Raw genomic sequence first — 12,063 nt, 5'->3', positions numbered from 1 at the left:
AAATAAAGGACAGAATATGGAGAAGGGGAAAGGAGGGATGAAAAGGGCAGAGGGCAGGGAAGAAGAGAGGAGGATTTGGAGAAAAGAAACAGTCACACACACTGACAGAGGTGAGGAGGTGAAGTATTGAGCGGCGGACTCTGGAGGCGATTAATTGAACGCCGCTTTAAGACAATCTCCTCGTGTCGGGGAATTCGTCTTGCATGGCCGCGTCCGTCCTGCTGTGATGGACACGAGGCTCCGCGTCTCGGAGGGAAATTACAATTCTTTCCCTTAATTTTCCCCGCGGCGCTCTCTTCGATCTGACCGCCAGACAGACCCGCACTCAATGTCTTTGTCGTGTCCTTCCTCATTTAAAAACATCTACAGTTTGTCCTTGTTTACAAGTTAAGGCGAGACACTACCGGCAGAAACATTGGGGGGTTTTATGAACTAGTATATTTCAGATTCTGGGCCGTTTTGCTTCGGTCTTTTTACAGACTAGTGGAAAGAAAACTCCCAAAATACACATTGGTACCAACCATGTCATATTAGCATGGAAGACCTAGCTTTAATCAATCAAAAGGGATCCCTTGACCTCTGACCTCAAGATATCTGAATGAAAATGGGTTCTATGGGTACCCACGAGTCCCCCTTATGCAGACATGCCCACTTTATGCTAATCTTGTGCAGTTTTTGGGCAAAAACATGCAGTTTATTTCTTTTTTGTGTATTGTGTATTTGAATATTTCTGCATACTGAGGTCCATAAACAGTGTTGGAATTGCATTAATTGGGAATAACTGGGAAAACTGAGACACACACTTCATGCCACCCCTGCACAAATCAACATGCAAACCACCAGGACAGTGAGCCGCAGCTTCGTACTGATCTGTAATCAGTGTTTACCTGGAGGGTAGACCAGCGCGACGTGGTCTCCGTCCTGTAGGTGGCCCCGTTCGCCCAGCATGCCGGCGATTTTCTCCGCCCTCTTATGCAGCTGAACACAAGTCAGAGAGCTGGCTATCGTACCCTGGAGGAGGTCACACACACACACACACACACACACACACACACACACACACACACACACACACACACACACACACACACACACACACACACACAGAAAAGAGAGAGAAAGATGATTGACACATTCAATCAGCAGTGTGTATCAGAAGATGTCATGTCATATTTTCCGTTGCAGCATCTCAACAGCTGTAAACAAACCGGTGGATCTTATTGCCATTATGCAAACTAACAGCACCGTCACACAGAGACAATTCACACTCAATCTCATATACAAACCGCAGCATAATAATAATAATAATAATAATAATAATAATAATAATAACACCTTTACTTTGTCATTCCCGAGAGGCTGTAAAACATTCTTTCATATGAACGAGTTAATGAATAAATGTGCCATAAATCATTATTTGTCTGTCTTTAGCACCTTTTCAGGCCACTGTAGGTTCTCCCAGGAGGGCCCAAAGCTTTTCCCTGTAAGGGCTAAAACTGTTACTTAATGGTGGGCCACGGACCAAAAGGAAACACCTGTTGTATTGTTAAGATGCAGAATGGTACACTGTAAAACCAGATAATTTAACTGAACTAAACTGTTGAAACTGATTACATCGGACATTTTAAGTAAAACTAGCTTCATTTTGTAGGTTAAAAAAAACATTGTTGTAGTAGCTTTAGTCATTTTAAGTGACAGGGATCAAGAATCTTTAACTTTTTGAAAAGTAGTAGTTTTTGTGACTGTGAAGTTTTCTGAGTTAAAATAACTTACAGTACATTACAGTGTACTAGGATCCTGAATTCACTCCCTGTCTTCCATTCTCACATTATGAGATTCTACATAATTAAAGAGCAAAAAACTAAAAGATAAAAAATTAAAAGAATAAGATTTATTTTTCGCTAGAAGCACCTGACGGGCCCTCGTTGACACACGTTGGGCAGCCTTGTCCAAAACTCTTCGAAGGGTATTCAGTTGCAATCTGCAGCCATCAATATATTAATGAATTCAATAAAGAATTTCTGATTCTGATTCTAATATATGTGTGTGTGTGTGTGTGTGTGTGTGTGTGTGTGTGTGTGTGTGTGTGTGTGTGTGTGTGTGTGTTACCCTGGAGTTGAGCAGTGTGTACAGGACGTGGTCTGGAGTGGTCTGGGCTCTCCACTGTAATACCTCTGACAGGAAGAGGAACTGAAAGCACAAACAAATACGGGAACAGTGAGACTGGATGACAACACAAAAACACACACATATTCACAAATCAACACACACACACACACACACAATCATAGAAATCAGCAAGAACAACTTCCCTTTTTTTCCACATATTGTAAATAGATATATCAAATCAATTTGAATTCATTAATAAAATGTTGCCATGCTCACAAGAGGCGGCGGTACACGATAAGAAATAAGGGTACTCAGGTGGACAAAAATTTGACTTCTGGTATTCAGTACAGGTGAGTTACAGATGCTCCTACCTGGAATTTATAAACATGCAACCAGTAGAATAAATATAAATTCAACCTTTCTGAGCATTGTGAGATAGTGAAACTCTCAATTATCCAACCAAAAAAAAAGACTTTTACTGCTGTTAAGTAATGTAATTCATATTTAATGAGTAATATGTAATGTGTAAATGATTATGTTTTTCCAACACAAATTATAAAATGGCCTTTTTCTTTTACAGCTCACTCACAAAATGTGCATCATTTCTCAGAAACGCAGCTGCAGATTCGCTCGTTCTGAGCCTCAATAATGATGAAAAACACTGTTGGCTCAAAATATTTGAAGGTTTTGGAGCTTTGTTGCGATTCTGACAGTGAATACTGATGGAGCGCACTCATAAATTGAAATTTTGGCAGCTTGCAGCGTGTTGGAGTGTTAGTGGGTGCACTTAATTTGGAAGAGATAGAAGGGAGGAAAACGTTAATATGGATGGAGGCAGGAGAGCGGGGTAAGGTAACAAGGATTCCTGCTTTATAGCAGCAAAGACAAGAAAAGCGAGAGATGGAAATTAGAGATGGGAGGAGAGAACAAATCGAGAGAGAGAGAGAGAGAGAGAGAGAGAGAGAGAGAGAGAGGTTTGTTTCTGGCCTCATGAATTTTTCAAGATTTGCTGCCGAGTGCTGAACCTCAGGGAGTGTAATTCACCATACGTTTTATTTGTGTGTGGGTGTGTGTGTGTGTGTGTGTGTGTGTGTGTGTGTGTGTGTGTGTGTGTGTGTGTGTGTGTGTGTGTGTGCGCGCTGCCATTGGTGATGAGGATTTACCCGCCAACCACAAACCAAACGGTCCTGCGCTCTGTGCCACGCCGCGTTCGTCACATCTGGGAGGACTCTGGGCGCGCTTGATTTGTGATGCACATTCTCAGAGACTGTTCTGGTGTGAATTATTGTGTTGGAAGAGCTCTTATGTGAACTGCTTGTTCCTCCAGCTGACAGAAAGGTTTTTCTATTTCACATTCATGCAGTTGCTGAACAAATAGCGGGTGAAAGTGATGGCTGAGACTTCGATCTGGCTGTCTGATATTTGTAGAACTTGATGGTTTGGTGGTAACGTCTGAGTCAACCATACAAACAGCAATGATGGGACACTGGGAACAATTAAACTGTTTTATGGGTCGTCTGTTCAGGATGTTTAACTCTTTATTGGTACTTATATCAAAAGACTCACAATGTCTTCCTGCTTTCGAGTAAAAGAACTTCAGAATTAAGAGAAAATAACTTAAAGCTAGAAGTTCTGTCTTTGTTAAAAACCTTCAAATTAAAATTCATATTCAGACAATAATGTCAGTAAACTGTATTGCCACATTAGTTTTAGGGAGTAATACAGAGGTATTGAGTACTATGTGATCAGGCTTGAGGGAGTAACAGATTATATGTTACCTGATCAGGATAAAATATCTGATTATGTAATGGATACAGTTACAGAAAAAAGACGTAATCAGATTGCAGTTACATCCAGTAAAAATGGGGAACAATTGTCTTAAACAATACTTAAAAGTCATCTTATTGATATTTCTTTTCTCTCTTTATTTGCATATTTGGTGTTGAGGTAAAGTAACGGAAACTAATCCAGTTACTTTAATATTGTGATACTTGGATACATTTCTATCAGAGTACATTTCTATCAGAGTACATTTTTAAATTAAAACTACCAACCGTGTATGGGATTTATTACTTTTTTTTAGTAATGACCCTAAAACTGACTGTTGTTAGCAAACTGTGGCTTCTTCACCCATCCAGGAGTCATGTTTGTGTCATCTGATGGCTGAAAGTTCAATATTCACTCTTCTTTTAACTCTGTTTTTGTCTCCACCGACTCTTTAGCTGCTGAATCTCCCACTTCCTTCATCAGTTAGTCTCTAACTGTGTCTGTCTGGTGTTTGGTGCTGAACAGGCAGCGTACGGTGGATTCATTGTGCTGAATGAAGCTGATTCCTGCTGCTGAAAGTGAGTTTATCTAAAATAGAATAAATGTGGATTCGTCACAACGAGGTAAACCTTTCACATTAATAGTCATTTGACTCACTGTTAATATAAAAGTATCCATTATATGGACAGACATTCCAACTCTGACTGCTCCATTAAGGAAGAAGTCTAAAGGATAAAAAGTAAAGTCCATATTTTGCCTCTGATTTGTGTGTTTTATATTGAGTGAGCTGCCACAAAGACTAAAGCTGATTGTTAATTTACAGTGAGTGATTCTGTTGTACAGGAACTCTTTAAGTTGTGTATATAACCTCCAGTGTTCTGCTGAAAACATCACTCAGCTCCTCCTCGGCCAGAGTTTCATGTTTCACTGTTTAAAATAAAAAAGAGGTTTGGCTGACGAAACGTTCTCTCATCCACTCACAACCAGCTTCATGCATCGCAAATCTCTCGAGGTTAAAAGATTTAAAGAAGGTTTTTCTCCCCCGATGAAAACATCACTCAGCTGCTTCTCGGCTCGACTCTTGAGCTTTCATAAAACTTTCATAACAGCAAATTAAAGTCTACTTCCTTTCCAGTTCCCTCAGTTTCCTGCCGCATACATTAACATCTACTGTCTGGAGGAGGTTTTTATCCCGAATGCACTAAAGCAACATGACAGCGCACATAGAAAGCAGCAGCCCCAACAATGTCGATGCCTTTATCCTGACTGCAGAACGTGTGAATGTCCTGTACTCATATTTCTCCCTTCTACTCAAACTCAAAGTTCTTTAACACTACATGCCACATTCATACAGTGATGGCAATTTGGGGTTCAGTATTTTGCTCAAGGATACTTCGACATGCAGCGGGAGGAGCCAGGGATCGAACCACCAACCTTGTGATTAGTAGACGACCTGACTCCTGAGCCGCAGACGATCGTGTTACACAATCAGTCAAAACTTTCCACTAATCCAGAACCTTCGTCAAAACTACTATAATTTCAATGTTGGTAAAAAGTGAAACTTAAATCTCACACAATGAACTAAACTAAACAATATCAACAGTCTATTGTCTTAAAGTCACAGATAGTAACTCAGTACAGCGAGATTTGGCATTTATCAGCTTACCTGAGTCACCACCTACACACCTTTCAGTGTTACATCTTGTCAGACTCACTTTGGCTCAAATATTTTAGCCGTCACTAACTCACTAACGCTCAAACAGGGACTTTGCTGTGATTTAGTGTTTAAGAATAACATTATATTGTGAATCAAGGTCTTATAACCTTTACAAATACTGTAAAAAAACTCATAATTTCAAAGCAACTGTCTCATAAAATGTTTAAGTTTGAAGGTTTTGCAGACCTGTGATCTTTTGTTGAGGTAATTTACTTTTATTTAAAAACCCTTGCATCAAATACAGTAAATCTGATCCCTGCCAGAAAAGACTAGTTTCAGATTCTACTTTCACCAAAAGCATGTTACCAAAATACTTGTATGATGACATTAAACTGTTTGTTGTGATTTAAACCCAGTAACTGCTAAATATACCAAAACCAAAACAACTTTTTCAGACTCATACTTGTAACCATCCAAAGGACCAAATGTAGTAATGCATGTAATACTTGTGACCCCTGGTTAAACTTGCAGAGCTCGGCCGAAGCCCGAGATAAAACAAACTGGAACTTGCCTGCAGATAAAGCTCATGTTATCTCTCTGAGAGAGGACTGGCATGCTAAACGCCAACACAAAGAGCCTCTGTCTGCTCTGTGTGAGTGTTGTTCTTGTTAAATTCCAGGCAACAGATCGAAATCTGGTCTCATACAGTCGACTTTTACTCAGTTTGCGAGTGTTGGTGTTGAATTCTCGAGTTAATGCACTGACGTCTGCAGCTCAGTTGTATCTGATGTCATTATCAGACGTCACAATCTTTTCACTGAAACTCAACACAGCGACCACCTGGCGGGTATCCCCTCGCAGTTATTTAGAAACTGATAACCGGGGACCAGTTTGATATTTACAGAACAGCAATTGCAAATTCCAAGTTTGGAAATGGGAAGCAACCAACGACGCTGCGGTGAGTGTTTGTCCAACAGGTTGTAGGAAGAGTTCAGCTAGATGAGTGGGGACGACAGTTCTGACGTAGGGAATTATCTCTAACCACTCAGGTGTGTTTGCATTCTGATCTACGTTAATTTGTGTCAATGTGAGTTTGAAATATATCTTTCATATAGTTAAACGTTGGTAGAAGCTCTCGTTCTTTAACCAGGGACAAAAAAACAATTCAAGCAAGAATCGTGATTCTTCTGGTTCTGAATTAATCTCCAATTCCGGGAAATAATTCTTGATTGTTAATAATGTCATAGATCACCCTCCCTATATGTAACATAAAACAGTTGTTTTTTCCAACTGTAGCAGGATGCTGCTTTATTTATAACAGCAATAAGTAAACAGTAATTTTCCATTTTAACAACTACTGTGGAAATGCTCATGAGAAACTGCAGAGTGTTTAACAGAGTCAGTGTGTAGCAGCACAAGGCTCAGTCAACCTTCCCTGGATAAATAAATGTTATCACAAGAGAAATCTGAGAGGACATTGAAAGTAAATCACATTTCACTCTATAAGATTACATTGATACACACACACACACACACACACACACACACACACACACACACACACACACACACACACACACACACACACACACACACACACACACAAACACACACACACGCACACACACACATACACACAGAACATTTCAATAAACGCAGGAACAATTGCAAAAGCAAGAGGAGCTCATTCACACAGAGGGCTTGGTTTTCAGAGGGATGGACACGGAGGAGGAAGGTGGGGGTTCCTCACAGATGTGGAGCAAGTGGTAAACAGATAGATGAAGGAATGAATCAATAAGCTCGGGGACATATTGATGATAAGAGGCAGCAGCAGGAGCCAGAAGCACAGAGAGAGCGAGCAGGAGTATCTCCCTCCTATAAAACCTCGTTAACATTCAGCAGACGTGGAGGCAGATTAAAGTATTTTTCACATAAAACCCCCAAATCATACATTTCATTTTGAATGAAGCTTAAAATTCTGACCTCGTGAAACATAACAGCGTCGACCTCGCCTGCCAGACGAATTAAACCAAACTCACAATCATTCCCAAAATCACAAGCTCATTGTGCGGGAACACTGACCGGCTGCTTCATCTGCTGAGAAAAAGTTGCCAAAGTGGATGAAACCGTTATATTAACAAAGCAGAGCAAACATGTCGCTCTGCGCAAATGATGCCATCCACGTCTGAGCTAATCGCTACCATTATGATCATCCCGCTTCGACTTCATTATGGCGTGAAGCCTCAGGACTATTAGTTTTCATTTCAGCTGAATTTTGCAAATGGCAGAGCAGATTTGTCTAAATCTAATTAGATGCAACAATGCCTCCAAACCAGCGATACTGAGGCTTTTTCCGAGATTTCTCCGCAGTTTCTTTAATCTTAAAACTGCTTTTACATGACGAGAGGAATGGTTTCATTCACAGGCGACTGGTGTCCTCGTGTTTTAAAGACTCCTGCATTGATCCAAAGGTCAACTTTTGAGGTAAATAGACCGACCTTTCTCCATCAACATCTCATCAAAGCGAGCCTGAGGATCTACCTTTTGATGGATGTTAATAAGAGATAAGATAATGTACTGCACGGCGTTTAAATCAGCAGCTGTGTGTGGGGTTTGGCTGGAAGGGAAATCAGGCATATAATGTTTTGGGTTCAACTTAGGACAGAGCTGGGCTAGCTGTTTCCAGTCTTTGTGCTAAGCTAAGCTACCTGGCTACCAGCTGTAGCTTCATATTTAACAGAGAGATATGAGCGAGGTAGTCTCGTGATACCAGACGATTGGAGATCTCAGCAGCTACCGATCGTCTGGAGAAAGTAGTAGCAAACATAAGGAAAAATTGACATCCCAACCTCAGATGGTGCGACAGTGTTTACTTTGGGCTGGTTCTGCAATGCAGGTTGTTTTTTTTAAATTCTCTAATTGCTTCCACCTAGATTTAACAACAAAAGCTGAGAGATTATCTTCAGTCTCCATTGAGCGAAGTGTTTTGATTGATTGACTCAATGGAAAAGATAAAAAGTGTATTTCCCAACTTCTTGAAATGTTAAATTCGAGGCAAGAATACCTTTAACCACTTTATAAAACAGACGAGGAGACATATTGTGTCAGATATTACGTTTGCCAAAGAACGAATTTGAGTTGAGTAGGCAGGAGAAAACAGCAGAAAACAAAGTTCATCAACATCTGTTTGGTGACATCCAAACCAACTGCCAGACGAGCAGCATGTTGCTGAGGCTGATGACACGGGCTCCCAGCGTGCTGCGGTGGAGGTGGCGGTTGTTATTATTTGGGGCCTGTCTCTTCTCGTTAGAGGTTACAGAGCGTGTGCAGCCGCCGGCTGCCTGACGCTGTAACTGATGACATTTTCAGCGCGAGGGAAGAGAAGAAAATCAGTTCTGTCAGTAACACACACTGCCTGTTCCTCTCGATCACTTCTGCTCTCGCCTTTTGTCGTCTCTCTACTTAAATTATTCTTTGTTGTCTTCTTTCTGTTCTGTGTTTTCTCTTTATTTTTCATTGTCTCTTGTGAACAGGCGCTCTCTTGTTCTTTATGTTGGATTTTTCTGGCTCTTAATGACCTCCGTTTCTTACATTCAGTCTTGTTCTCTGGCTGTGTGTTTTTGTTTCTCCGCTGACTTCCCTCTCCTGTCTTACTCTGCTTTTATTGGCACAGATACGATGTGAGCAGCGCTGCCAAAGCATCTTAACACCCTCCCTTCTTTCTCTAACTTTTGTTGCCATCACCCACTGGCAACAAACTTCCTTTTTGCTTCATTAACTGCTTTTTAATGTTGAGTCATAGTGGGAAAAAAACTTAAAAGGGGCCTTTTCTGTTATGTATTCTTCGTCTGAGACTCCACTGAAGTGGCTTTGCATGATTCACTCTTCCAAAACATCCTTATTTACCTTACACTGGCCCTTCATGCAGCCATAATATGTCCCCTTTAAGGAAGAAGGCCACTCTCCGATAGAAAACCATTAAATCTGTATTTAACTTGATTTTCCAGGAAAAAGGTGATGAATCAAAGCAACACAAAAAATGTTTTGCTGCTTCAAACGATGATGCAATGATATGATGAAGGTTTTTAAGAAATTAATATGTGAAATGTAAATTGAAGGCCAATTAAATGAAACTGTGACCGCAAATAAACCACGACAACATGAAGAAATGGACCCAAAGGCCTCATTATATATATATATATCTGTCTATATAAAGATATATATATAGATATATATATAGATATAGATATATATCTATATATATATAGATATATATGTGTGGTGATGATGATGATGATGATGATGATGATGATGATGATGAAAACCAGCAGCCCCCCCTCTCACACACACCTTCCTTGCCTGGTCATTGTCTTCGATCTGACCCAGATCCCTGCCGCTGGCCTGAGCGATCCTCTTCCCCGACACCAGATTCCCGACCATCACAGACGCAGGGCCGATCTCTGAGGAAGAGGAGGAAGACAACATGATAAAGAGGAGGGGAGGACAGGAATGAAGACTCCACCCCATCTACCACCACACCGTCACATACCTGGCTGCTTCTGCCGGGGTTTGGGCAGGTTGGTGACGCAGGTGTGCGGACACATGAGCACGTTGCAGGGGTGCAGCGCCCCCTCCAGGAACAGCTGCTTGGTCTCTGACAGGTGGATGCCACCCAGGGGAGTCTTGGGCAGAGTGTTGGAGGGCACCAGAGCCAGGCAGTACACCCCCACCTGGTGGATACCGTCTATCGCCTGGAGAGACAAAATGTGTTAGAAAAACACTTAATAGATGAAAACTGATGTTGTAGGTTTCATCCTGGTTTTTCAAACAGTCTGATCCAGATTGTACAAGATCAGGATAACAGAATCTAGATTTACAGTCTTTGGACAGACGTCCAACTGTTGGTAATAAAAATCATTTCAGTGTAAATCATTATTCACTTATCTACATTATTGTTTAAAAATGTTTAGTTTTTATTAGTTTCAGTCTTTGTTTTAGGATTTTTTAACAAGTATGTGGTGTATTTGTCAGGGGCAAGATTTAAGTACATATTATATTACAATACGGACACACTGACTCACAGTCTTGTAGACATCCTGGTCTCAATAAACATATGCACCAACGCCTCCACATGCAAATCTGACCAAATTGAAAAAATTTTTCTTTTTTTTTTTTTTTTTTTTATTTTTTTCTTTTCAATTCAATTTAATTCAATTTTACAAAGACTAAACACTTTTCAAATAGAGCAGGTCTAGACCGAACCTTTAAAACATTATTTACAGAGACCCAACAGTATATATAGTATAGTATATAGTATATATAGTTCTGTAGTTTTAATTTCTATTTCAGTTAACAACACCTAGTTTTAGTCTTTAGTTTAGTGGTAATCCTGGATCAACACCTAATTTAAATACAGAATAAATTTGATGCCTATCAGGATCACATCCTGTTCCGAAATACCCAAATCTGAGATTTAATCCTATCCGGATAATTCTGATCTAGATTAAAGGTTTTGAAATGCTGGGCCCATTATAAACTAATGAAAACATACTATAATGTTACACACTGGACCTTTATTATGATGTGAATACCTGTTGAATACAGAGGTTGTGGTAAATTATGTGAAGGATTTATTAGACAACAGCCTTATATTTTACACATTTATTAAAATTATTAAAGTTGAATAAAATCCGATCAAAGCTAATGAACTGCAAAGTGAAATTATCTTTAAAATTAAAATTACTGCCAACATCATTTTAATTAGTATTATATTAACATCTGACACCTGATATAAAGCAATAAGTCTTAAACATCACATATAAATGTAATGAAGGATGTTTAAGCTCAACATCCCCGAGGGCTCATCGCACACGTCTTCCCTCAGTGCCGTCACATAATGTTACATCACATCCTGTCATCCCAGCCTCCATCTAAACTGCTGACTGTGTCTATAAGCAGAGCAGCTGAGTGGAAAAACAGCCAGGCAGTATCTGTGATGGTAGAGTGAATAAAGAGATCTGGTTTTATTGCAGCTGTAAAAATGCAGACGGCTTTTATGGTTTCACCGCAGACTCCACGCCGGCTTAGAGAGATCTGGAGTTCAGACTGAGATTTTATCTGTTTGTGCACAGTATGAACGTACAGCACGGTGACACACAGTGTGTGTGTGTGTGTGTGTGTGTGTGTGTGTGAACCAAAGAGACAGAAATGTGGTGCGAAGAATGTGTGCGAGCTGTTCTGTGTCTTTTTGAGGTGGCCTGCTATAATGCGTTTGTCTGGCGTGTGTCCTGAGTGTGACAGTCTTTCCTGAGCTGGTTCGTGTTAAAGGATCAGTCTGGTGTTATTCAATAGTTTTCTTATTGTCAGCGAATCCCACGAAAAGACCAAAAACCAACAACGTGTTACTACGTCTCTCGTTACTTTCCAACCTCTCAGCGTTGTCTGTGTCTGTCAGTAATGTCCTGAGACAACTGCTAACAAACAGGGGAAAAAGTACATTGGCTGGGGGACTATTTTCAGGGGTGGATTAA

General features: G+C 40.4%; 2 protein-coding genes across 16 annotated transcripts in view; both read right to left on the bottom strand.

The window, feature by feature from the left end:
* The window catches only part of dip2ca (disco-interacting protein 2 homolog Ca), a 210,348-nt gene that overhangs the window by 20,458 nt on the left and 177,827 nt on the right, over positions 1 to 12,063 (bottom strand). For 11 of the 15 annotated variants that reach the window (XM_051380870.1, XM_051381246.1, XM_051381020.1 and 8 more), the window contains 4 exons: positions 10,083 to 10,284; positions 9,884 to 9,993; positions 2,110 to 2,190; positions 888 to 1,011 (listed from right to left, as the gene is read on the bottom strand). In XM_051380870.1, coding sequence (XP_051236830.1) covers positions 888 to 1,011; positions 2,110 to 2,190; positions 9,884 to 9,993; positions 10,083 to 10,284 — 517 coding nt within the window. The remainder of the gene's footprint in view (positions 1 to 887; positions 1,012 to 2,109; positions 2,191 to 9,883; positions 9,994 to 10,082; positions 10,285 to 12,063) is intronic. The other 4 variants (XM_051380962.1, XM_051381336.1, XM_051381176.1 and 1 more) reach the window with 1 other exon arrangement.
* LOC127355896 (tripartite motif-containing protein 16-like) overlaps positions 1 to 12,063 on the bottom strand; it is a 167,438-nt gene that overhangs the window by 88,878 nt on the left and 66,497 nt on the right. The gene's annotated exons all lie outside the window — the stretch shown is intronic.

This window comes from Dicentrarchus labrax, unplaced genomic scaffold (genome assembly GCF_905237075.1).
Source record: "Dicentrarchus labrax unplaced genomic scaffold, dlabrax2021, whole genome shotgun sequence".
In the NCBI taxonomy this organism is placed as follows: domain Eukaryota; kingdom Metazoa; phylum Chordata; class Actinopteri; family Moronidae; genus Dicentrarchus; species Dicentrarchus labrax.
The sequence above is the reverse complement of the archived record's forward strand: the minus strand, read 5'-3'. Positions and strand labels throughout refer to the sequence as shown.